General features: G+C 40.5%; 1 protein-coding gene across 2 annotated transcripts in view; it reads right to left on the bottom strand.

Moving 5' to 3' along the window:
* The window catches only part of LOC119661496 (dmX-like protein 2), a 58,834-nt gene that overhangs the window by 18,183 nt on the left and 13,240 nt on the right, over nt 1-27,411 (bottom strand). For both annotated transcript variants that reach the window (XM_038070860.1, XM_038070861.1), the window contains exons 2-5: nt 4,876-5,093; nt 4,669-4,814; nt 4,264-4,464; nt 33-4,204 (exon numbers count right to left, since the gene is read on the bottom strand). In XM_038070860.1, coding sequence (XP_037926788.1) covers nt 33-4,204; nt 4,264-4,464; nt 4,669-4,814; nt 4,876-5,093 — 4,737 coding nt within the window. The remainder of the gene's footprint in view (nt 1-32; nt 4,205-4,263; nt 4,465-4,668; nt 4,815-4,875; nt 5,094-27,411) is intronic.

Genomic DNA, 27,411 nt, shown 5'->3' with positions numbered 1-27,411 from the left:
CCGCCGGTAATGCTACTTCCATTTAATTTTACTTGAGATGTTGAGCCGCGCTTTTCCGTTGGACTTCCTGTCGCTCCTACATAACTCATTGACAATGTTCTCGATCGCGACCAAGCGCGCTGTTTACTTACACTTTCGTCATCGCCACCAGTTCCTTGTAAATTATATGTTCCGCTCATACAACGAACTAAATGTGCCAAAATTGCTTTGACCCATCGAATTTTTCCAGAGTTTAATAATTCCATCAATTGCTTCGGATGATATTGTGGTAAAACTGGACAAGCAATTCTTGAAGCTTGGAACAATCCATAATCAGTCATGTAGTCATAATCTACTACCTCTTGACCATTGCCTGAACTGCTTGACAGTTGCGCGGAAGACTTTTTCTTCTTTTCTGAGTTAAGAATCTGAAGATTTACAGAACTCACTCGAGATAAATGGGGCATGGATGCCACATTCGCTAATCGACGGTTGCTGCTCTCGTGCAAGGAACGTAAGTCTTCATCGCGTAAATTCCTGTTATCAAGAATATCCTCAATGTTGTGGATCTGGCTAACACGCGGCTTCCATTGTGAATAAACATGCATCTCAGAGTCCATTCCAACTACCAGAATGCCATCGCGAACCCAAGATATTTGCATGGGAAGAGGCGGCAAACCGTCCGCTGTTTGTAAATCGATCTGTCTTAGTTTCATCCATCGAATCTCATCATTGAAATGAGGTTGAGCTAAAGAACTCGCCTTCCGAAGGATCGGTCTGTTTGCAGTTTGACTCTCCTTCATGGCTTTCATATTTGCTTGGGCCAAATCGCTAGACACAGGAGTGTACAGCAGGATTTTGCTTCCGACGGCAACCGTTAAGATGTGTGAACCGTCTTCTTTTGAAACCCAGTCTAGTTGTACCAAATGTTTTTGGGTAAGAGGACAAGTATTTCCATTCTCCGTAATACTTTTACGTAATGACTGAAGTGTACTGAAGCTGGGAACAGCAAGCAATCCTGTTGACTTTGGCATTAATTCTGGCGTAATCTCCCCACTTCGAGGCGATCTATTGTCGTCATGTGTAAAAGTCTGGATTACTTGATTCAGCCTTTGCTTCTTCTGCAAGAATCGATTGTCATGCAAGTAACTCAAATCTAGATTAGGATCAATTTGGATTCGTGGCAAATGTACGTTACGCATGTGAATTGTATCTTCTAGCACCCATTCACTTCCACCAGTACTTTCACATTCATATATTGCAACACAAAGATTCACGTAACGAGAGTCAGGATCTCCTTTATGAGGTCTCGTGAAAGATTTTCCATACTTATATGCACAGGCTATCCGTCCAGAATACGCGGCACTTATATTCAAAGGCTGGCCTGAAATTTCGATTGTTGACTCCTGGTTCTTGCTCAACATCTTCCATTCAGACCATTCATAAGACAATTGTACTTCGGAATTGTTATCCAGTGTGGAATTAATATTACATTTCCAGAAACGGGTTGTCGAATCAGAGCATGCGGTTACAATAATATAAGGAGCGAAGCAAGCTGGATAGATGGAAGAAGAACTTAGATGACCGGCTGCAGGCGAGGCATGAACAACGTCAACTCCATCGGGAAGAGGCAGTTCTTGGGTGCAAACTTTCTTTGTAACGATTACCACATGAGGAGCTTCCACCTCAATATCGGGATTCTCCAGCAAATTCAAACCGGATACAGAATGTCGTGGTCCAGTTTCAGGCTCCTCTAAATCTTGCACCAAATTACTGTCCGGGACATACATTGCTGATTCGGAAAGGTAAGGACTTTGCGATTTCGACGAGATCACAATGCGCCACATATGAATTGTACTGCCCTTAGTAGTTCGCTCGATAATGACGATATAGAATGGTTCTTCGAATTCCGCCGATCGCTGCAAATCAACTATAGCACCTAAATGTGACTCCATAAAACCGGGTGCATTGATTGAATCCGTCAACCCTGATGCAATCTTATTGTCATTTTTCTCACCCGTTATTAGCTGCTCTTGGAACACGTGTAAGAATTGGGTATTTTGCCAGTCATGTGTGGCATCTTCAATAGCGTCTAATTGTATGATACACCCCGGACGGGCTGTCGACTGTTGAGAAACGATTTTGATTTTATCATGCAATGACGATTTATGGATTGGATTATCTGATGAACACTCCGTTGAAATAGAAGCCAATGAACTGGCTTTTCTGCTGATACGCTCTGAGCATGAAACTTCAGCGAGGAGCGTCCTAGCATCAATTACAGCTTGATAGACACGCAAACATTCTCCATCGCTGGCTACAAAGCAAGCTGATGGAGAGTTGCTGTAGCTGCCAAGTGTAGTGCTAGGTAGTAAAGTCGGAATCCAGGCCACATTACTGAACGCTGATATTTCTGGTGAATTAATACGTGCAAGTTCACTTACTCCTCCTGAATGTGACAAAGGTCCTACTGAATCTACACGCCATAAAATCAACTCCGAGCAGAAGCCTGTTGGACCACAAATATCACGGTTTGAATTTTGCCTCTCAGCAGACTTTGAAGAGCTGTCAGGAATATTGTGATGAGATGTTGTTACTAACAAAGGTAGTACAGGATGGCATGTTATATCATTTACTCTGAAGCGATGACCAGACGCCCTACAAACATGACCAATGCTTAACACCTGTGTGAATTTGGTTTTGTCAGCAAAAGTCAATTGCCAGAGATTTAATGTGCCGTTTGAATGCTTCGTGACCATGGAAATCGTTGGAGAAGGCTGTGCAGACAAAACATCAGCGTTTTGATTTGCTTTCTGAGCAGCGTCTGCTGCAGTTTCCTTCTGATCAGCATTGCTCTCGACGTTACTTTCACCATCTCCTTGCCCGGACTGGCCTTGGGTAGACTCATCATCTTGCTCCTCAACGACACTGGGTAATGGGACTTGGGAGTCAGATGTATTTTCCTGTGAAGGCGGAGGAGCTGCTTGCTTTTTCGCACCTTTAACCATTTCCTTGAAGAAAAGGGGGCTGCATCCTGTATTGTATAATGCCACTGTTGTCGACATTGACATGGCATCACCCAGAGGGAAAGCCGATGGTATACGAGTAGAAAACGATACTTGCGCCTGTCTAAAGGAGCCAGGATAGTAGTCGTCCAACCATTCTATAATCCAAATCAAATAGCTGCCGTCTATTGGATGAATAGCAAATAACAAATCGGGACTATGGTGCCAATCGCGAAGTAAACAATCGATTTTCACATCAAGCGAATCAGTTACGTGGGCGGACGGATTATCTGGCGCTAGAGAATTCGACGATGTGGTATTCGACATTGAGTTTACATTCGGCATGCCTCCGTGGCCACCGTATGTGGAATGTTTACTTGAGTGTTCCTCACTATTGCTCTCCTCATGTGAAAATGATTTGTGCGATTTACTGAATTTCTTCTTCTGTGGTTCTTCTGTGTGATCATCTGATTCATCTAAATGAGCGCCATTAATTACGTGGTGATGTATTTCTTCTTTCTCTATTGTCTTTCTTGTTAATTCTTGGAGAATAGCTTCAGCCTGTAGAGTGAAGTTCATCTCCTTATTGTTAAGCCAGTGTAAAATAAAGTTAGGTTGATTGCTTGCATCCGTTGTTTGCATTGAAGGAACTAAAGGTATATCCGTTTCTGCATTAATAGATGCAGCTAAGTGGAAATGTACACCGGGGCTAACCCCGGTACCATGGTAGCCATATGAATGGAAATCGTGAACACTATATGTGGAAGGTAAGGATGGTATGGGGGAGTGTCCGATACTAGAATCAGTTCCATGACCTGCAAATCCAGGCGCCACTGTCCCTACTATGGCTCCATTCTTAGCATGCCGCCTGATGTGAAAGCAGGTTTTCATGTGTTTTAAACGTTGCATAAATCTATGCTTATGTCTATGGGTTCGAAACTTTGGATTTTGTGATGCTAAAGGATCGAACTGATTCATATTTACTAGTCCATCATCAGGAAGGACAGTCTCAATCCAAATCCGGCATATATTATCTAAGCATGAAGTTACCAACATGTTGGATACTGATCCTTTTGGCATATATTTGCTAGTTTTACGCCAAGAGATTTGTGTTACGGCTCGCGGATGGGCTATATATACAAAACCAAAATTCAATTCGCTGTCATCAAAGGTTCCCGATCGATATTGAGAGCTGTCTATACTTTTGGTTGGAAACAACACTGGAAATTAAAACTAGAATTTAACGGTACGTCACTCGTATTTGAGGCAAAAGTATTACCATGTTTGTTTTCGTACCAAATTTTAACAAGCCGATCATTTTTTCCAGATGTTGCGAATAGAGTGCCGTCAGGACTGAACGTCATGTGGTGTACCGGAGTGGCCGTTTGGCAGGTCCAAATGCATTCCCAAGCAATCTCATCCTCCTTCTCATTTGTTGGGGTCTTTGGATCACGGTCGCCTCCTATTTCGAACTTAACAACTGCAAAAGGGAAAAGATTTCAGAGCGAACTAGAGTCTCAAAGTAGTGAATTACTAAATCTATAAATTTCAAAGTAAAGTAATAGCACTGGAAATGTGAGATGAAAAGTAAACTACTATTTCACAGAATTGACTAATTTAAACTGATTTGTTAAAGGAAACGTAAATCATAAAACGCCAAATGAACATAGCTCGGCTCAAGTACCTGGTGGTTCATTATCATCGGTCACGGAAATCTTCTCTCTCCACATTTGGAGAGTTGTTCCACCCGTGAGCAAGCGAGTACCTTCTAAATTCCATGACAATGATGTTACGTTGGAAGTGGTTTGTAAACTTCCGGTTTGTACCCATCTGAAATTCGTTTAAACACAAATCAATTTACAATCGACGATTAAAAAAGAAAATCATTTACTTATATTCTAAATTGTGTGCAGATCGTGTGTCTGTCTGGATTAATGGTGTCGGTTCGAAAATGCAAATTTTATCTTCGTAAGCGGCTGCTATTTTCCCTGTGTCGGTACTACAATCTAATGCTGAGATTTTAATATAACCATGAACAGCACCAGGAATTATTTGTACCCTTTCAAATGTGCTTGCCAATATAACGATATTACATCCTGCGGCATACGCCTGTAAAAGGAGAGAAAGAGAAGATATATAGTAAATTTTAGATTTGAATGTGATGCCAAATTTCAAATTACGTGAATGTGTTCGGTCAATGTTTAAAATATTTTTTCGCGTACATTAAGATACAATAAGATATCGCTTTTTATTTGTCGTTTATTGAGATGACAGATAAACTGCGCAAAATGCATTTCTGGGAAACTGAAGTGAAAGAAACGAACATTTTTGAGGTGAAGACGTACATCATTGTGTAACGATATTTTTTGATGAGTGCCTTGATGTATTTTTAATTAAACGGTGAAATGTAACCTTCAACGAAGAATAATGAAATAATACTTTTTGGAAAGCAGAATTTGGGAGTGTGTTTTTCCTGAGTGGAGGTAAAATTGTTGTTTCTATGAGAAAAAGACCTAATGTGGAGAAGTAGCTGACAATTTTTGCCCTCAAAAGCATAGCTTTTACTGTATACCGTTGCACAATTCAGGTTGGATTATGATAACTATTTCAAAGTGTTCCCTGCTTATCGGAATATTTAATTTTGTACGTCTATGAACTTAGCCATTGATAGCCATTGAATTGGGTTTGGGGATGTGTGCACGCTCCTTTGTACAAGTATCAAGTGTACCAAGAATACCTTCCCTAAACTGAGCGAGAGTCCCGGCAATATCTACTGGACATCTGGGCCTAGACGCAACTCCGAATTTGGTGTCAGAGTTAGGCTGATAAGCACAGTAAAGCACGTCCTCATGACCTAGGAGCCAGGACTGGGTTTTGATTAGTAGATTTCTGCAACTTTCACCGTATTTTCATTGGTCGCTTATCTTCACTTACTGCGATTCAACTGCCGATCAAAATTGATATTTTTTTGCTGTGAGTAAGATACTAAATTTGCACCATTTGGGATTCAATCTCATGTTCGCTCGAGCGATCGAAGCCAAGCCCAACAGTATCCTGGCAGGTTGAAAGAATACCTGAGAAATCTCCTGAACCAAGAAACTGATAACATCAAATGAAAACTTCGGGAGCATGTTCACTCGAAATTCCAATATCGCTTTAAAGATTGCATCACAGTTTTTAGCACTCTTTCGCTAATTGCGTGTAAAATTCGGATCGTGGACATGAAAATCTGGACAATGAGTGTACGTAAGAAATACGTGCCAATATCTAATTTTTCTTTGTTTACGATAAAGATAGTAATAGTTTTGTTTTCCATATAAGTACTATGGAATAAACAACGCATTTTTCTCCCAAAGCCGACAGAGGTAGGAATACAGATTCAAAACAGTTTGTCGCGCCCGGTCGGTGATATATAGGTTTTCAAAATTCTCATTCAGAATTGTCCAGACCAAATTCCGAATTTTCCAAACTAATTTCAATCTTTTCCAAATCAAATTCAGCATTTTCCACTTCAAATTCAGATTTTTTCAATATTTTATTACTATAAAATTTTATAGCAACTTTTTGCTACTGGGTAAGAATGCAGCTTATCTGGATACGTGAAAGTTCAAATAGACTAGACACTAGACACACTAGACACGTCAATATGCTTCTGCAATTCTCATTCTTCTAAAATGCGTTCGAGTTCCCCTCCATTGACCGCATCAAATGTTTGTCTTTTGGTAGTTATAATGCACTGCATTAACTAATGAAAATTGTGTGATACGCAAACAGGATTAACAGAAAATTTGAAAAGTCTAAAGGACAAGACGTGATTGCCAAAAAATGCCAATTTTGTTTAGCAATAGCTACCAACCTTCAGTCTTTCGACACGGAGTTTTATCAAATATGTGAAAAATGACCCACCTTTTTCTTAAGGGGTGGTATAAGTCATGTAAATTATGTTTGGCTACTGTAAATTTTATATTGAATTGTTGTTACCTTTAGCTGATGCGAAAATGCACCGGACAATAACATTGCACATTCCTGTAAATACTACCAAGAAACACTAAAAAGGGCGGTGTGTACAAGATTTCTTGCCTGAATAAACCAAAAAACTAGTCCACGCCTGCAAAATGGCCGAATTAGCTAAAAAGAACAACAACTGACATATATAGTCTGTAGTAGCCAAACAGGACACCGATTACCGTGGAATAATACTGAGTTTGTCAAGGGGATAAACAACATGAAGAAGCTGCATCCATATCAAAGTCTTGAACTGCTCTGATATTGAGAAAGTTAAATGGTTCAAGTATACCTTCATGGGAGCTTATACACCGACAATCAACAGCAAATCTTTAACAAACGAAGTGATTGAATTTTCCTGCATACATCGAAAAAGTTTAACTGCCCCAAAAATGATCGACCTATTAGTTGGTTTCCTGTCTTTAATCAAATATTCGCAGAAGTATTACCCCTAGGATGAAGACATCATACAACGTTTTCAATTTGGGTTACGAGAAGGACACTTAACAACTTATTTATTGACTCTAAACAAGTGACCTTTTTTATTAAAAACACACTAGAAGGAAAATAAGGTAGCACTTTTTAAGCTTGTATATAAACTTGTTAAATTTGAGGTAATCAAAATTTTAGGGTCATTTTTGGTACATTGTCGTGCCTGTTTCGCAGGATTTATGCCTCAGTCCAATGCTATTCAATGGCTATAATGCAGGCATCGTAGTGAAAGTTGATTACGAGGTAGCGATGTTGCCAAGCGATACATATCTATATACGGAAGGGGCAGTCCTAGTTTTAATCATGAATAAATTGAAAAAAGTGCGATATATTTTTCGAAGGAAATGGAAAATTCTCCTCAAGCCAAACTGAATTTTATTTGTCAACTTATCCGTTGGCTCACTCAACAAATTTACCTTGATAGGAAGTTTACTTTTAAAATTGTTATTAATCATGTAACACTGACACTAATAAAATGTATTTGCACATTAAATCCAGTAATAAGCAGGAAATCAGAAATGGCGCCCTAAAATAAAATATGCAACCAAGAATGAGAGATGGTGCTCCAGTTTGGTGTAAAGCTGCAAAGAATGACAGAACAAGGCTTCAGATTCCACAAAGTAAATGCCTTAATATAATGCCCAACAAAACATGGTGCCATTCAACTAATCTCCTCCATTTTCTGCGAAACATTCAAAACATTGAGAACTTAGCTAAGAAAAAGTTGCTCGAATTTCTTCAAAGAAACCGAATCATTAGGAAATCCGCTAATAAGAACCGTAAGTAGTTATAAAGGTAGATTAAGTTAGACGTAAGATAGTCAGAAGATAGTTAATCTAGATTTTTGGTTGCAAATCAATTTGAGCTCTGTAATGTCGTTAACTAACTGATGTCCATGTATATGTACAATGTATTGCTGACATTTTCTTAAGGTGCTACAATTTCATGCGTAGTAAGCGAATTTAACTTATGGTAACCCTGCTAATAGCAGTGAGATTTCCACCAAATTTTCCAGTATGATGTCACATATTATGGCCTATGCTATCACAAAATATTATGATGCTATAATGAACTTCATTGCAGCTTTGAAGTAAATTTACAATTTATTGTAATATGTTATTATTAGCTTTATTTGGCCAGAAATTGGAAAAAAAATTGTACCCTTATTTTGCGTGTTGGTCCCCAACCTTGAACTCTACATTGAAAGATTTGATTCACAATATAACATCATTTAATGTAAAATTGAAAAATGTAAATATACCTTTAACTTTTCTTTCGAGAATTGTTTGCAATTTAATACGCAAGTCCTTTCCAAATAACAAAAAATCAAAATAATAAATTCAATCATCTAAGTAGAAGATTATCGATAAAAAATTATTAATAATAGATAAACTTATCATTGTACTATTTTTCGTCATTCGAGCCTTGGAATCGAACATTTTCACATCAATCAAATTTTTGGACATACCACAAAGCTCAATACTACAAAAGGCAATTACCGATTCTCTTACTGGTTAATATCTCTTATAATTGTACACAATGAAGCCTTTCTTTCGTAAAATCAGTTGATAGTTATTATCTTTAATATAATGAGTGTAGTGTTCCTTACTCGTCATTATTTTGAAACGTTAAGGAATACCTGATTTTCAGATCTAGCTTTCGTTCCTTCAATTCATTTTTTGAATTTTGATGCTATCATCGAAAATCAATCCACTAAGCAGCAAAGTTTAATCTAATATAACCAATGATTCGAACTCATAGATTTTGTCTTATATTTGTGTGGCAGAGGTCTTTGTATCGTTCCTGGATAACAGACCCCAGTCGACTTAGTTATGAATGACTATTTGAGCCAAATTAGCCTTGTAATCCCAGGCAAGCGCAATGCTGGCCATATTGTCTTCCAGTATACCGTGCTTTAATACGCTTCAAATCCTAGATTCAAATTGCATTGTTGTGCTATCCTTTAATACCCCATTAAAAGAGTAAAATAGGATTCTAATTCCCTATATTAGTTATCAAGACAATCCTCCCAAATAACTCGTCAATATTATAAGATCGACAGTTATGCTGGTGTACCATGCCAATGATTTCACTATCATCGCACATGTTGTGTAAGTGATAAGCTTACAGCAGCGAGACAAATGCAAGACGAACATTGGCACTTATGACGACTGGGATGCGAACCCAGAGCAGCGACATTGTGAAGCTGACACTCTACCCCCCTAAAGAGTAGAGCCATTTGAGGGATGTAGAACGATGTAATCTGTCTTCCTCCTCAGATCTTTTATTTTTTCACAAATGACGGTTAGCTAATCTCACCAACAATTTCTGAAAGGGATTGTGTTATAAATATGTTACAAACATGCAGTATCATAGAGGAAAAATTTGGTCCTGTGGATAAATTTTTGCGGACAAATCGGGTCCGCAGTGCAGGCCCTCATATTACTCCATTTTTTCATTGATACTTCTATCCGGGCCTTAAGGGAAACCTCCTTTCCACCCTCCCCCTCAGGGCCTTCAAACATAAAAAAATCGACTCAAGGCAAAACGGACTCCTCCGCAACGTGAATAATTCTCGTACTTATCGCTATTCTCTTTAACACTTTCGTAAATCAATCTGAGTACAATAAAACGGATCCCCTTCTTCTTTCACCTGAAAGCCCCTGCCCAGAGGAAAAGGTTAGCCATTAGATAAATGCTGTTTTAATTACTGACATATGGGCTTTTAATGAGAAACGTGAGAACTATGACAAGTAACTCAAGCTCTATGGAGGATAGTTTCTAATAGCACTCCTTGCTTACAAAGGGAGAAACCACCCTATTCAATAATGATAAGTGCTCACAAACCTGTTATTATGTGACAATCGGGGAATATTTAACCCCTAGTACTTAACCCTTAGATTCTTTTCCCCTAAATGGATTGCTAGCTGCTCATGACATTCCTATTTTACAAAAGTTGATATTCAAATCGAACCAATAAAGTTTACCTGCTGAAAATATCCTACCTACTTGAGTACAAAGAGATAATCATTTTATATTGCAAAAAAATATTCTGAATCGTATTCAAAATCTCTACAGTATAAAACCGAATGTGAGCTGCCTTAGCTTAGGGTTAAAAATTGCTCCTAATTTGCTATTCCTTTCTTACAAAGACTTCTGTGATGAAAGAACAATGCACAAGTAATATCTTGGAATATTCAAGACGTAATACAGTCTATAAATCGATTTCGTTAAAAATAAATTTCTCACTCCAAAAGAAAATCCATTCAATCGAAAACATCATTTTACATGTATCCTTTACTGACTTTGAACTTCTATTAGACCTGATGAAGAGACCAAAATAGAGACTAGCGCCATACATTCGACAGATAAAGGGCTCAAACCAAAAGTTTTGCTCCGAATAATATTTCAAGATATGCAAATATGTTATAAAAGTTCCAACCTCTGTTCGACACTATCAATCAAATTGTTCTAAACTAGAAGGGAGGCTTCTAATAAGTTTGCTTTTGTTTTGAAGCGAAATTTGTGCCATTTCCTTAATACTGAATTTCCCTTAAGCTTACAGGAATCAGTGCAAAAAAGGAGTCATGGCCCCAAAGGGAAGAACTACATTTTCTATTTTTTTTAAAAAATAATCGAGAAACTTCACTGTTTTGTCACCCAGTCTTCCTGACTGCTACCATTTATTTGAAAATGATTGGTGCTATCGACCCAAAATTTGGTAGAACTCTCTCACACATTTGAAAAGATTGTAAAAATATTTTTCTAAATATGATTCCTCTACATAACCACGAGACAACTTTTATTGGCCTTGGTGCTTGCGCAACAATCGGAACCAGAAAAAACGCCGGGGCGAATTAAACTATGGTATATTTGTATTTAGTGCGTTCGTTGATGCCTCGAACACAAAGGACGTCATTTGCGAATGCCACTTTATCCGGGTTTCACTAGTAAGCGTTCAATTCTGGACAGGTCGCTGTCACTGACAGTGACTATGACGATTTGATTGGAGTTGGCCGTTAGTAGCATTCTTTCCTTCACATTTAGCCGTAGATTGTGGCGCATGAGACAAAATTCCAAATTTTTTTGTTCGAAGGCGCCTGGTCAAGGAAATGCAGAAGGTGGTTCAAAGCATCCCATACAAACGAGTCCAGGGCTTACTTTGTGGTTATGACCATTTGAGGTGTTGTCACGCAGTAGGCGAACTCAATTTGCCCCTGCTTTTATTTTGAATCGTCCTCTTTCAATTTTTTAGGATCCCACAGTATCCTGCCGTGTTAATGGTCTCCCCCTGAGCCAGATTTTCAACGAAAATCATGATTTTATGGTCCCAAAGCATATGCTATATTTTTGGCTGAAATTGTCGTTTTATTTTTTTTAAGCGGGGGATGAAAAGTTGTGACACTGCGTTGAAACTGTATTTTGGTTCCAGGCGGGAGTGTGGACAACTCAAATTTCGTCTCCTTTAAGAACGGAGTGGAGGAAATCATCGCCTTCGAATTTGTAGCGCTCCTAAAACTCTTTGGAGACCTGCACTCTCTTCAATTCATCATCAATCACAATTGAAGATTTTTTTCTCATCGTCGTCATGAACGGAAGTACGTCCGATTTTAAACTCGTGACACTACTTATACAAACTTGCACAATTCACAACTCTTTTACCATAAACAGTTTTAACGGCACAAGGGATGGTCCTGAGTTAAGAATTCCCAATAACCTTGAATTGATCTCTTCCCTACAAGTAGTTTAGTGTAGCACTCGTCATTCTTTGGCAGTATATGTTGTCGCAGTGCATTTAAGATAAGTTTATATAGCACACGATTAAACGTGTTCTTTTGATCCAGAAAGGCAATGCAAAAGGGATATGATAACGATAACGATTCGAACGATAATTTGAACACTCTGTCAGGTTGCACTTTTTTCCTTTTTGAAACGATTGTGCTTAGTTTTCGATCATTTGATATTATACCCTATGATCAAAAAGTGTCGAGAATTTGGTGCTTCGAAGACGAGCCGAAGCCGAAACAACAGAATGCCCCAGAAGGTCTAAAGACCATTTCTTTGGCGGCCTACCAGCGATGCATGGGCGAGTGGGTGAAACACTGGCACACGTGTTTTGCTTCAGATATATGTTATTTTGAAGGAGATAAAATAAATTTGCTTGAAAATCAAGTCGTTTCTGTTTTATTTGTAAATTCCCGGTTCTTTTTGAGCATAATATATGTTCTCCTCGATAATGCAATTGAATAACCCAAAATCCAGCTACAATTTCGTCAGATCCTATTGACTCCTGTTTTGAGACGCACATAAATTTCGAATGCTAACATTCGCGCTTACGAAAGTAATGAAGAAGAAACTTTTCTGTAAACGACGCGGCTCGCTATCCGGGAAGTAAGTTACGGCCCCTTTTATCCTCAACACAGCAAAAGTGCTCGATATCCTGACGATTGGCCTTTGTCTAGTCGTTACAACTTTTCTCACTTTGAGGAGAAAACTGTTTATTGTCTATCTGTGACATGGGTAACTTTTTATAGGACTTTTTGTAGGACTATTCTACGATCACCACTATAAAATGTTAAAAGATGTGGCAACAGATTAAGAGACTACGAGAAGTAAGTGGTTGGGAGTACGAAAAAAACAACGAACCTTTCCCTCTGAGGAACTGATTGCTATTTTCCTGTTCACCGATAAGACCATTGCAATAACCCACAATGATGATATAGTTGGCGACAAGTTTTTGTGTCGCATAGTTTTGGCATCGAATTGACCAATTGGATTGCGAAGCCAGCAGAGCCGATAGTGGTTTTCATCAGTGTGCCATCATGTCACTCGACTTCTTTCACCACGTTGCGGTTGTCATATTGGCATTGCATTTGAATTTCCGCCACATTAATGCGTGGGCTACCGACGTTGTCATGTTGGTATTGCATGTCTGAAAATTTTCGCCACATGAAAGTAGTTTATAGGTGCTATTGTCACGATTACGAACTAAATCCCATTCTTCCGCCCTATTAGTGGCATGTTCGTTCTTATGATTTGGAACTACCTATATCCTGACGCTCTTCGTGCATCAAGAGCTCTTCCAACGCTATCGTACTAACTCTGGTGGACGCTTTGGCATTGTTCCGAGGGATATAAATGATCATTGGGTTTACTTAAGTTATGAAAAGTCCATGCGGATTTCTAAGTTATCTATAGTATATGAGATGTTGTAAGGAAGTGAAGTTCACACCACTAATGTAGTTTCTCAGCGACCGAAACAAGCAACAAGGAACAATGCGGGTGAATGAGACAAAACTTTCCAGTCATAAGCTCCAATAATTTTTCACAAAGCAGCAAAAAAGCATGAAGTCGGAAAGTATTGATTAATTCCGAACCCTGTTTGTGACTTCTGTCTTTGCTGTCACATGCTTTCCCAAATCCGTAGTATTCGATTCCCTTCCCATTCAACCAAATACAGAGCGTAATCTTCTTCGGATGTAAACCAGGCTTCGAAATGGTTGTTTGTTCCATGATCATAATCGTTGCATTTATATGAAAAATCACTGATAGAAATGCAATTAATACAATTTTTCCTGATAAAATGGGCGGTATCCAAAACAGACGATCTTCCCCTTCATTTGTAATTTCTTAGTCCGCAAACAGTTGACTGGGCAATTTCTAACATCGCTCCGTGTTCCTGTAATTCGAGGATCGGGATCGATTATACCTGTTCTTTGGTAAACATCCGTTGTAACTGGCCGAACAAAACGAGAAGGGTCTTCAATATAAATAAAACTTCTTGCTTTAAGTCAGTGAATGTATTATTTCTCCAGATGTGCATTTCGACAGCAAGTTCATACTTTCTTCATTGGTGTTCTGGTGGTTCATGCTTGCTCCATTGCTGCATGCACCACTTGCATAGCATTAAGTGTAGTGATAATGAAACTGAAGCACAATTTCATCGAAAGAAAACACGGTTCGTGTCCTATACTCCAAAAAGGAGCCAGCAGGAGACGTATTTATTTATACCATCATTAAAGAAAAGATATTGCAACTAAATTGTGTTATTGGCATGTAAGTTGACTAAATCGTTAAAGTTAATACAACGGCCGGGGATAATAAAATGTCACATATCAGAAAACTTCGCGTCTAAAATTTCACTCACTAATCGTCAAGAAAATCTTCACGAGCTCTCTCTGAAATATGGCTCTCAAGTAGCATATTCTACTACTTAAAAATAAATATAATATATCCTTTTTCCTATCATTGTGGAATCAAGAAGAACCAATTAATTTTTATTTTTCTCATTTTCTTCTGTGTATATTCTAATTAATCAATTATCTGTTAAGTCATTCTGTCATCTTCCTATTATGTCCGAAGACCCAAACAATAGCGCTGGGACACATTTTTTCGTGAAAAATTCCACAATAATTTTAAGACTGAATAATTAAATAACTGACATTAACAAATTTGTTGACCACAAACCCATTGGCGGTGTTTGACTTATATTAGACCACGAGGATGACAGCATTTTATATTTTAATGAATTCATTGCCAGAAGCTCGCACACATATAAATGAAAAACCCGAGGGAAATATGTTGAGGAGAAATCAATATGTTGTTTTCGGAGGAAGAATTTTAATTAATTTTTGTCTGTCTTCAACGATGAGAAGATTGTGTGGCAGTTCTTCAATAGTGATGATGAAATTTATTAATGGGGATTTGAACAAGTAGTCACATGCATAAGGGTGCCTGCTATATTTATTATATATTGAAATTTTCTTCAAAGGATTTGCATCGTAAACTCTTTCAAAAAGGAATATAATGATTAATTTTTATCTTTAAAGTTCTCGCAATTTTTAAAGAGATGTTTATGCACATTTTCTTCCCAAAATATCTCTACTATGGATTTCTGCAATGATGGCTTTCAGCATCTGCAAATTACTTGCTTAAAAAAATATATTCTCGTCTGGACGTTCAAGGCTTATTTCCCTATACAGTTTCCTCGTACTTAGCCAACTTAATAGCGAGATATTTCGTTTTATGAAGATCGTCAAGATTGGTCTGAACAATGAAGTCGATGGTAAGTGACCAAAAGGTCGGCCGAAACAACGGTGGTTTGATACGCTTAATGGGGACTCGAAAGTCTCGCGATTGCATCCAGATCAGGCATTTGATAGAATCAAATGGCGAAACCGATCACGACGAGCTCACCCCACTTGTGAACGGGACAAAGGCTGAAGAAAAAAAGAAAGGCAACCAAAACCTCATTTTGATGAAACCGGAATCTGGATGTAGTTTGATCGTTAACCCTATTATATTCAACGAGTTAATACATATATGGTCTCCTAACACGTGCAGCTTTCCCATGAAGGAGTTCTTCTTTCTAATGAAAGTCCCATTGAATGAATATATAAAACAGAACTTTTACAGCAACATAAGTTTCTAGAATACATATATGCTTCCTAATAATGATATCAACCGCTAAGGGTATTTCTCATAGTATTGAGCGAGGATTCTGCTTGCCCAGGATGGGCAATCAAAATGAGATTGTAGAAATTTATCTTTTTAATTTATCATTTCCCTCCCTCCCTCATTATCATTTATCATTTCCCTCCCTTATGTGCACTGTATGATTGTGCTATGTTAGTATTCCAAAAACAAAAGTAAGTAAAATGCTAAATTAAGGTTTGAAATTCGTTGTTATCTACAGGAAGCCAATCTTAGTAAAGATTCCCATTTTAGCATTGAGGCTAAGTAGTAAAGTGGTATCAGTTAATAAGGGAATGCAATACAAGCGAAGAAACTTTCATTGTAAGGCTCGGTGAAGTCCCGATGGTATTCCTTACAGCGGAAGCAGCGATCTTAATGGAAAATTCGAATATGATAGTAAATCTTCAACGTTTCTGAACAGGACTGTATTAACTTAATCACAGACAAGAAAATAACAAACAAGTAACTTATGCAGACAGTAAAAAAAGATAAGAAGTAATATGTACGACATATTCGACGAACCTGAGGCCCACGATCATCAAGCCGGAAAAATGTCAATCGGTTAAGCACGGTCAACCCCTAAGAGGTATTTGAATGGGGAATAGACAAACGAAGGATGGAGAATGGACGAATGAAGGCTTGTGGGAAACCTCCGATTTTGTCGAATGTCACTGCTCGAACTTAGAAGAACACCAAAACATGATACAGAAGCGGGAACGACAAGCTGGATAGGATTTACTTCCAGAAAGGAATGCGCTAAAGACGGTAATAGCGAGCACCACACGCTTTTCTGTCTCTTATCAGCAGGTCGGAAACCCTTCCTACCATTATAATATTGTGACGAAAGCCGAAGATACACCCCAGAACGAATTGGAGTAACGAAGGCGACCAGTAGGAGGGTACTGGACTACTCCCTTGCATCCTGCAATGTGGGATCCTTATACAGACCTTGAGCACTAAAAACTCTAGTCGAACAGATTGCGCAATTTATACCGAATACCTTAGCAATCCAGCAAATGAAATTCCTATATAGCTAGATTATTGTCGCGATTTCATACACAATTTTTTGAAGCGGGAAATCTATGGGAAAGAAAGAATTTGGAGTCGCATTCATTGTTGACAAAAGTCCATCGATGAAAGACTATCCGATTCTTTTTTAAATTATGGCTAGCTAATGTGCATGCTCGTACCGAAGAAAAAAATGATGAAGCAACTAAAGATATCTTCTACAGTCGTCTTGACGTTTTGTACGGTTCACTACAACACAGTGACGTTAAAATATTGCTTGGGGATTTAAACGTTCAAATCAAACCGGCAAACAATAGCGAACGAAGCCAAAAATGATAGTGAACAACGACTCATTGATTTCACCTCGAGTAGGGATATGAGAGTAAGCCGCGAAGTCTTCCCGTATAGGTGCATACACAAAAGCTCCCAGGCACCTCCAAATGACCTTACTTAAAATCAAATGGTCTTATTGAGAAAAGATTGGGGTATAGCATGTTCCCACAGAAAGCCATCTCTCGGTGTCGCATATCTACACTGTACTTGGGTAAAGTCTACCCCATTAAGACACATCAATAAACTCCAAAGTGAACCAGTGGTGCAGGCGTCCATTTCTACTGTGGAAAAGACATTAATACCCATACTCGATGAGCCCGTCAATGGCTTATGGAGAAAAGTAAGTGATGGCAACAAAATCGTCGCTGAGTCATCATTGCAAATGGAGCCCCGAAAAGGAAGGAACAATTAACTTGACGAGGAGTGTCGAAAAATGGTTAGGAGAAACCAAAGATACTGACACTAGAGTGAACGCACCACCAACAGGAGATCAATTCAAGGATTAAAGGCCTGAAAGTCAACGAAGCGGTGTGAATCGATTATACATTCGCTGAGCTATTGAAAATCAGCAAACATGTAATTCGGCCACGCTGATCCGCCGCTTACAGGGTAGAGGTGAGGTAGTCTCTGAAGAGTTGTCTCTGTCCAGACGATGGCGCCGTCAGCAATTTTTGAATCATATTATTCGATCCTCCCAATCATATATCCAATTATCAGACCTGTGTTACAAATACAGAACTTGGACTTTCGAAAAAATGGTAAAGGCCTTTGAAAGGCTTTGAAACGAGAAAAATACTTAAGGGCAGTTCGAAAGGATGACAGATGGCAAATTAAGTACATCAGAGGGTTCTACGACCCGGAAGGCTCTAAGATGACAAAATTTCGAAAGCTCCAAGGAGAAAATCGATGCCTCTATATCGGTTGGGAAGCCAAGAGAACGATGAAAGGAGTTAGTTGACCTCGAAAGCGTCTCGTTATTTGGTAAAACGAACTGGAGGACGACGTCATTGTATTAAGAGAATTGGAGGCAATACATTTGAAAAAGAAGAATAAATGTACAGGATGAAGGTGTTGCGTGATCAAATTATTGTTGAATTAAATCGTTCCGTCATCATCTGGAAAAGATAACCATTGAGGAATAGACCTCTTGTATGCCTAGTAACGGCTTTTATGCCTGTTGATTTCCAGAATTAGATGATAGTTGAATAAGTATCACTTGAAGCAATCTGTAGCAAGCATGACCAGTGCACAACTTTGTGGAGCATAAATTGTCTACACAGTTTCTTTCTCCTTATTCACGCTATTTTTCTTTCAACGAGAATGCGTTTCAATTTCATTATCATTGACTTAATAGTGTGCAATCGATAAGCCTACAGGAGCACAAAGACGAGGGCAAACATCAATGACGGCCAGAGTTCGAACCGTAGCTGACAAGATCGACTAAATCATCAACCGAATTGACTTCAAAATTGTAAAAATTTCATCTTTTCTTCAAAAGATGATTTTATTAAATCTGTTTTTATGATAAAGAATTTTTTGTTTGATCTGCTTTTGTCTCAGAGCGAGCAGTTATGATGTCATTTTCAACAGTTTATTCAATAAAGCCCAGTCCGCTCCACTATTCATTTGTCTATTGTTTCATTCCTTTTCTATCCAATTCAGTCTACCGTACTGGGGACAAATTCATTATAGACGATTCCTTGATATTTTTGGTAATGAACAAACCGACAATGTCACATAACTATGCATGCATATCGAAAATGATCAGAATCGTTTCAATTAAATTTGGAAATATGGCCACTCTCAACTTAATAGAGCAAACGACATTATATGAAAGCGCTAAAAGCTTCGAGTCGTTTGGACGAAATTACTCTCGTAATTTTGCGTGCATGAATTCTAATTATACTAACATATCTGCATACATACGCCTATTTTCGACCTTGCGCACCTTCATTTTTGAGAGTGATAGCTCATATAGTTAGCGGTAATTATCACCAACAAAATATTTGATATGGACGTGCAAAACAAGTGGACAGCCAAGACCACAAACAAATTAATCAGCGAGCTTAGAGTTCAAGCCAGAATGGAGACAATTGCTTTATCGGCAGTCAAACATGTGAATAAAAGACAATATCAAGCTTATTTATTTGTTTTCGTATTGTCATAAGCCCCCATCGTATGTAGACCAACATATTGATTGCTCGTGATTGTGAATGAATACAGTCATGTTAGTGTGGCTTGTGCCTCAAAATATGATATTTAGATCAGGCCTGTTCTGAAACTAATGAAGTATGACTTCTTCTGGTATAAATTGACTAAATCAACTATGTACATTCATGGAATGGAGGCGAAGCAGGGGCTATATAGTCATATCTTATCCAGTCAATTGCACACTCAGCGTGCAGTTATGTGATACGTTCAGTAGTCGATATGTCCGACGGAGCTATGGCCTTATGTGCTCCATATCAGGTAATTTAATTACCCGAAATAACTAGTAATGGGAACCATAATTGACTGTGGCGAAGTGTCCTGCTTGCTTGTGACCTGCATATCTTCTGAAGTGTACACACTCTCTCTCTCTCTGCTCAACTTTAATAAAATACTTATCACTGAAAACTTGCTCCGTGCTTAAATGGGCCAATTTCTCGACCATGAGGAATTCTGTATAGATATCCTTACAATTCTATGTTTTTCGAAATGGCGGGGGGTAACATTTCAGAAAATATCGACCAATTATAAGCCGTTTATATTAACAGCACTATTTTTGGAATCCTTTTTTCATGATTCCCTCCACGGAATGATGCTGGCCTAGTTGTGGGCAGAGCATCGCATTGTTAATAACCAGAATACGGGAACTTTCAGATCATTAAGGACAATTTCAACAACTTCTGTGCTTTGTAGTCCGTATAAATTGGCACATCATTGTAACAACAATTTTTTATCTCTATTTGGACTATCCCGACAATAGTATGCTTTGCTTATTAACTGCAAATTACAGACTTTAAGTTGCATATATATATATATATTATACATAATAAACTGTTCATTGTAATGTAATAAGCGGCCCTTTTTATATCCTATAGTTTGCAGAGTCCTGTTTGGTAGCATTCCCTACTATCAAAATTTATTTATTATTATGTTTGGCCTTTTTCCTTGCAAACCGACCGAAAAAGTAGATAATAGGGCAGGAATAAAATCTTCATGGATGTACAAGTATCAGGAAATGACACACGTTTATCATTGTGAAAGAGTGTACGAGTGTATCCTCTAAGCCGGGAATAGTTGTACGTTGTAATTTGATATTAGCTCGGCTTTTGGCTTGTGGAAGGAAGAATGAAAAGTAATTTTTCAACACAAAAAGATAAACAATTTTTACGGCAACGTGTATCCGAATTCTCCCTGATTGTCTTCCTATCGGATGCAGAGAAAATAGATTAGATAGCAACCCTGCCTGCTGAATCAATGCCAAGATAGTCATAGATGAGCCTCCTTGTGATGATCCCGGGAAACGCTACATTCACTTTGATTTGTTGGCGGTGAATGCAGTAGGAGAATCTTCTAAGGCCATATAGGAGGTTCTAACTGTTTGAAAGATTACGACCAATCCCAATGGCCTTGGGAAGCGCCTACGTACCCAACAGTTGGTAATCAATGTCGAGTTGCACAGGATTTAGTTGGTACCTCAATAGAGATTTGAACTAGTAGCACGAAAACTCGGATAACTTTCTGGAAGCGGGCTTTCTCTAAAATCTCGTTGACCTATTTATGGGAATTTCGGGCTAGATGCGGGTAATGCTTCAAATCGCTGGGAAGAAATCTGAGTTCGGTGTGGAGCTGTGTTTCCTTCCCACCGAATGCCGGCACCCAAAGACAGTAGAGATGTTAGATAGATCTCACATCCACTGGTGTAAATGTCAAGCTTGCACTTTATTTGTATAAAATGGCTTCAGGGGAAGAAATGAAGATGAATTGATCATAAACTTAGAATGAATTCATCGTTGCTAGGGTTCTACGAACAAAAGATCACCCACAAGAGCCATCGCATCAAGTTGAGAACGGGGTTCGATTGTATTCAAATAAAAAAAATAAATAACGAAATTTTATCCCAAAATATCACTCTCTAATACCCCGAAACATTTCCCTTATTTCTCAACAGAAAAAGTTTAAAAGTCAACAAAGGGAGTAGAAGCGGAGAAACCAACCATTTCGCGACGAATCCGTGTTCACAGTTTTTCACGGAACAATAAATGAAATTCCTGAAGAACGGATTGAGCTTTGTCATTCGAGACCGAGCGATCATCTCACTACTCATCATCAACATTGAAATGAGAATCAACGCATACTCCCCGGCAAACGAAGTGTTTTCAATGATATATAAAGGAGCGATTATCACCTGTAGCCGCGTTCCGTCAAGGTCCTCCTGGGGTAGAGATGAGATAGTGTCTGGTGAGTTGTCTCTACCGTCGGTCGTCCTTTTTTAGAGTTATCGAGAAATGACAACCAATCTTAGGAAACAATAGACTGAAAATCTCATACTTAGTACTTTCAAGGATCTAAGGGGTCCCCAAGATTCATAAACCAATAAGGGAAAATTTTTCCACGGAAATATCATTAACAAATCAAATAGCTAAATGATTAACAGAGGTAGTAATTCACTTTCAGAAGCGAGTGTAATAATAAGCAATAAAAGCAGTTAAAAAGAGTCTCGATTGCAAAACTTCTCCCTTCGGACATCAGCAAAATGTTCATGGGCAAACTGAAAACAGAGCTGGAACTGGCTGGTTTGAGAACTCTTGAACAAGAAGCGCTTACCATCCTTACTACAGATGAACAGCCTAAAAGGAGGATAGCATTGGAATTTAACCAAATCTCTTTTTCGTTGAAGGCGAAAACGGGGAAAATATGATCAGTATTCAGCCGCAGAAACAGCCAACTCCAAACTCTCTGAACTTAATTAATCAAATGGCCAATCTGGAATATACTAAGTTTCCTGTGTCCATTGCAACAAAGTACTCATCGAACAGACGAAAATGAAAGTGAAAGTACATCTTGGAGAGCACGTGAAGGAGGCAGAATTAGCGGGAAAAAAGATCAGCAGAATTCAAAACTTAGGTAGGGGAGCACATCTTGGCGAACCACACCATTTCCCCAAGAGGACGTAAGATTAGCGAAAAGGGATACAAACAAATTAAACGTACCCGAAAGTATGGAAATTTACAAGATCGAGAAAGTCCCACTTCTCAACAGGGACCAAGGCAATGGATATTCCTCGCACCTCGAGACACGTACTCAAGAGACCTTTCGTTCCATCAACGAGACGAGTAATCAGGGGGAAAGATTTGTGAGAATTCAATTACCCACCCCATTCGCAACTTACATAGGACAATCTTAGATTTTTCTCCTCATTCCATATCTAGTGCTGAGTCGCGGAAACATGCATATTTGCAAAGAATAACTTTTTAAATAAAGTAAACAGTAAAAGGTTTCAAATTTTTAATTTTGATTATAATACCATGTTTAGAAAAGCTAGTTAAATCATTCGAAGTCGGTAGAGTAGAAACGATTTTTTTCGAGTAAAAATATTGATAAAAAATTTGTAACAAATTTCAAGTTGCGAACAAAAAAGTTGCAGATGGCTGATGCCGATCCAGTATTATCAAAAACCCTTAAATATGAGGGCTATAAAATCTCGAATAATGATCGAGAATCCATCGAAGAATTGCCTGCTCTGGACACCAGTCAATGAGTATAACCGAAGATGACATCGGAAAATTGAAGGAACCGAATACCATTCGAGAGACCATAAAAAAGGAGAGAACTTAACATTCACTGTGAATCCGTTCATGGAGTATAGCATAAATGATATCATTATTGCGTATAGTAGGCTTTCAGACGTGGAAAACTAGGCAAAGAACTTAAAACTTCCTTTAATACATAATCGCAAACACGACATGAGTGAAAGAAAAAAAAAAATAAATAGGCAAAGAACGTTATTTTAAGGCACAGTGATTGATTACAATTTTTAAGTATTTAACATTACTTATATTTATTATAATATTTAAGTTAACATTTATTATTAAATTAGTTATACATGTTATTTGACCTAATCTTAGTCGGCGGACTCAACTTCCGTTTTCCTATTTTTAATTCAAAGGACTTCAGTATTTATTCATATATTCGAACTTAATATTACAAATCAGAGACATTTACGAAAAACATAATTACTGCATTAGATTAATTTTTTGTGTCTACTACGTTTTAGACAACAACTCATGGCACACTTTTCTGCGATCTTCCACTCCCGTGGCGTGCTACGCAAAGTGGATAGATCCGCGCCATCTATTCGCTCGCACTCGCAACATTCGAAATAAATTTCGAATGCTGCGAATCCTGCCGCGCCACATCACTCCGCCCCCAGATGAAACCTAGGGTTTCGGCGACTGATCCCCGAACTTCGTTCGCCGTTAATCCACAAAGCGGACACGACGTTGCTTCGGGGCGCACGCGGGTTTCAGCCTGGACAAAGAGACCGCCTTTTTGTGACCACCGATCTCGAGCTGGAAGAAATGTTCTCCCCGCTCGAGAACGCGGTACGGGCCCTCATATGGAGGCTGCAGCGGCTTCCGGACGGCATCCGTCCTGATCAGCACGTGCGTGCAAGTGTCCAGCTCCTTGGGCGAACTGGCAGGTATGGACGAGTGTCGAGTGGGTGGTGGCGCCTTGATGCGTCGGAGATTGTCCCTCAGCAGATGCACCAACCCCGACTCCGTGAGACCCGATCTCTTGTCGAAGACCGGATCGCTTGGGAGTCTTGGGTTCTCCCCGTAAACCAGCTCCGCGGGGCTGGCAGCAAATTCCTCTCGGCGGGTTGTACGAAGGCCGAGTAGGACGAGAGGCAAGACTTGCGTCCAGGACGGGTCGTCGCGTGCCATAATGGCGGCTTTCAGCGTCCGGTGCCAACGTTCCAGCATTCCATTGGATTGTGGGTGATATGCCGTAGTCCGCTGGCGTTTAAAACCAAGGAGTTTGCCTAACTCGGAGAAAAGGGTGGACTCAAATTGCATTCCCTGGTCAGTGATGACCACTGCAGGGACGCCAAAGCAAGGTATCCACTCTCGACAGAGGGCTTCAGCACATGATTGCGCCGTAATGTCTTTCAGAGGTATTGCCTCAGGCCACCGCGTGAACCTGTCGATGATTGTGAGGCAATACTTATAACCGTGCGAGTCTCGCAAAGGCCCTATTATGTCGAGGTGTATGGTGTGGAAACGCTTGGTAGTGCGGGGGAATGAGCCCACTTCTTTCCTTACATGTCTGGAGACTTTACACTTTTGGCATGCGATGCACTCTCTGGCCCAGGAATTGATATCCTTGTTCATGGAGGGCCAGAAGTATTTTCCGGTGACTAACCGGTTTGTTGTCCTGATGCCGGGGTGCGCCAAGTCGTGAACTGCGTGGAACACTTCCTTGCGAAATGTGGCCGGAATGTATGGCCGAGGTCCCTTTTCCGAGTCTTCGCAGCAGAGCGAGAGGTTTGAGCCGAAGATGGGCAACTCCCGAAATTTGTATTTGGGGTTGGACTTGAGGCTCTGAAGTGCTGCGTCATCCACTTGCGCCTTGGCAATAGCCGAGAAATCGAGTGAGGCGGGGATGTTAACTTCGGAGACACGAGACAAAGCGTCAGCAACAATGTTGTCCTTCCCGGACACGTGCTGGATGTCTGACGTGAACTGGCTTATGAAGCTCAGGTGTCGAAGCTGACGAGGGGACGCTTTGTCGGGCTTCTGTTTCAAAGCGAACGTGAGAGGCTTATGGTCCGTGAACACTGTGAATGGCCGGCCTTCTAGGGAGAAACGGAAGTATTTGATGGACAGGTATGCGGCGAGCAGTTCGCGATCGTAGGTGCTGTAGTTCCGTTGAGCGGGATTCAACTGCTTCGAGAAGAAGCTCAACGGCTGCCAAACTTGGTCCACCTTTTGGTGAAGGGCAGCACCTACTGCGATGTCAGAGGCATCAACAAAAACGGCTAGGGGTGCATCTTGCAGAGGAAATGCCAAGAGTGTAGCGTCGGCCAGTTGTTGACGGGATTTGTCAAACGCGCAGATAGCCTCTTCAGACCACACGATCTCTCGTGTGTCCTTAGTTTTGGGGCCAGACAAGTACGCGTTCAAAATGGACTGGAGATGGGCGGCCTTGGGCAGGAAACGACGGTAGAAGTTTAGCATGCCCAAGAACCTCCTCAACTCCCTCACTGTCTTTGGACGCGGGAAGCTTGTTATCGCTTGCACCTTGTCTGGGTCGGGCTGTATTCCTTCAGGGGAAATGAAATGGCCGAGGAATCTCACCTGTTGTTGAAGGAATTTGCATTTCTCAACGTTTAGGACTAAACCGGCCTCAAGGAGACGTTGAAAAATGCACTCGAGATGGGCTAAGTGCTCAGACTCAGTGGAAGAAGCGACCAAAACATCATCCAAATATACGAAACAGAATTCGAGGTTTCGCAGGACTGAGTGAATGAACCTTTGAAAGGTTTGCGCCGCATTGCACAATCCGAAAGTCATCCGGGTGAACTCGAAGAGTCCAAAGGGTGTGCATATTGCCGTCTTTGGAATGTCTTCAGGAGCTACTGGGATTTGGTGATAAGCCTTGGTTAAGTCCAAGGTCGAAAAGATGCGGCAATTCGCGAGGTGATGCGCAAAGTCGTGGATGAGTGGAATTGGATATCGGTCAGGAACAGTCTGTGCATTTAGCCTTCTGTAATCCCCACATGGGCGCCATTCGCCGTTTGGCTTAGGGACCATATGCAGTGGGGAAGACCAACAGCTGTTTGAGGGCCTGCAGATACCCTGTTGAACGAGTTGTTCAAACTCTTTCCGTGCAATTGCCAGTTTCTGAGATGGTAGAGGACGCACCTTCGAGAAGATCGGGGAACCAGTAGTGATAATGTGGTGCTGCACATTGTGCTTCACTGGTTTGGAGAGACCACAGTTGGTAGTAATCTGGCTGAACTTTTGGAGAAGTGCCCGAACACGAGAGTCGGTAATGTCTTCTAAAAGAACGGAAAGATTATTGCCTGGGTGAGATACCATATGTCCCGACGAATTAAGGTTGGTCGTGGAATCTATAAGAGACTTGTTTTGCAAGTCCACCAGCAATCCATAGTGACACAGGAAGTCTGCGCCTAGTATGGGGAAGCTGACATCCGCCAGGATGAAACGCCACGAAAACGTCCTACGCAAGCCAAGACTCACGTCCACTTGCCTATACCCGTACGTGTTTATGCGGGAGGAATTTGCTGCAGCAAGTTTGAGCGGTTGAGGGAAAAGTTGATGTTGCCGAGGTACGGGAAGAACCGAAACCTCCGCACCAGTATCGATGAGGTAGCTGCGCCCGATGAGGGGGTCGAAAATAGTTAGGCGACGTGGCGCTGCGTTCTGGGTGGCCGCCGCCAAGACCCCCCGCGGACCTAGTTTTTTGCGGTAGGAGAGAATCTACACGGTAACGTACATCTTGTCGCTTTATCCCCGAATCTGCGGTGGTACCAGCAAATCCCTTGGTCCGTGGACTGTCTTGACGACCTGCTACCTGATCGCCCTTTTCGGGTGGCAGACCGCGAGCGTGCTCGCGATCTGGCGCCCGAACGCTGAGCGTCCAACGTCGCCCGCATCTCGGCCATACTGGCTGTTAAAGCAGCAATCTCGCGCCTCAATTCACCCACCTCATCCGACGGTGGTTGAACGGCCGCCAAGGTTGGGCGTACGTACACCTCCTGGACCTGGTCGGCCGTCGCTGCCAGTTCCTCCAAGGAACCGGAGACGCAAGCGAGGATCGCCTGGGTGCCCTCCGGGAGCCGACGCAGCCAGAGCGACTTGATGAGGTCGTCACCGATCTTGCTCCCACCCAATTGCCTCATTTCACGAAGCAATTGGCTGGGAGTTCGATCACCCAACGTTAAACCCGCCAGCAAGTGGTCTAATTTTGCCGACTCGCTTGCCGACAGGCGCCTGATCAACTCGCTCTTGAGCTGCACGTACGATGTCGACTTCACCACGTCGGACACCAGAAGTATGGACTCTTCGTCCAGGCCGACCACCGCGTAGTTGAAGCGGGTCGC

Source organism: Hermetia illucens, chromosome 1, assembly GCF_905115235.1.
Source record: "Hermetia illucens chromosome 1, iHerIll2.2.curated.20191125, whole genome shotgun sequence".
Taxonomy (NCBI): domain Eukaryota; kingdom Metazoa; phylum Arthropoda; class Insecta; order Diptera; family Stratiomyidae; genus Hermetia; species Hermetia illucens.
This window is presented reverse-complemented; position numbering and strand designations above follow the sequence as displayed.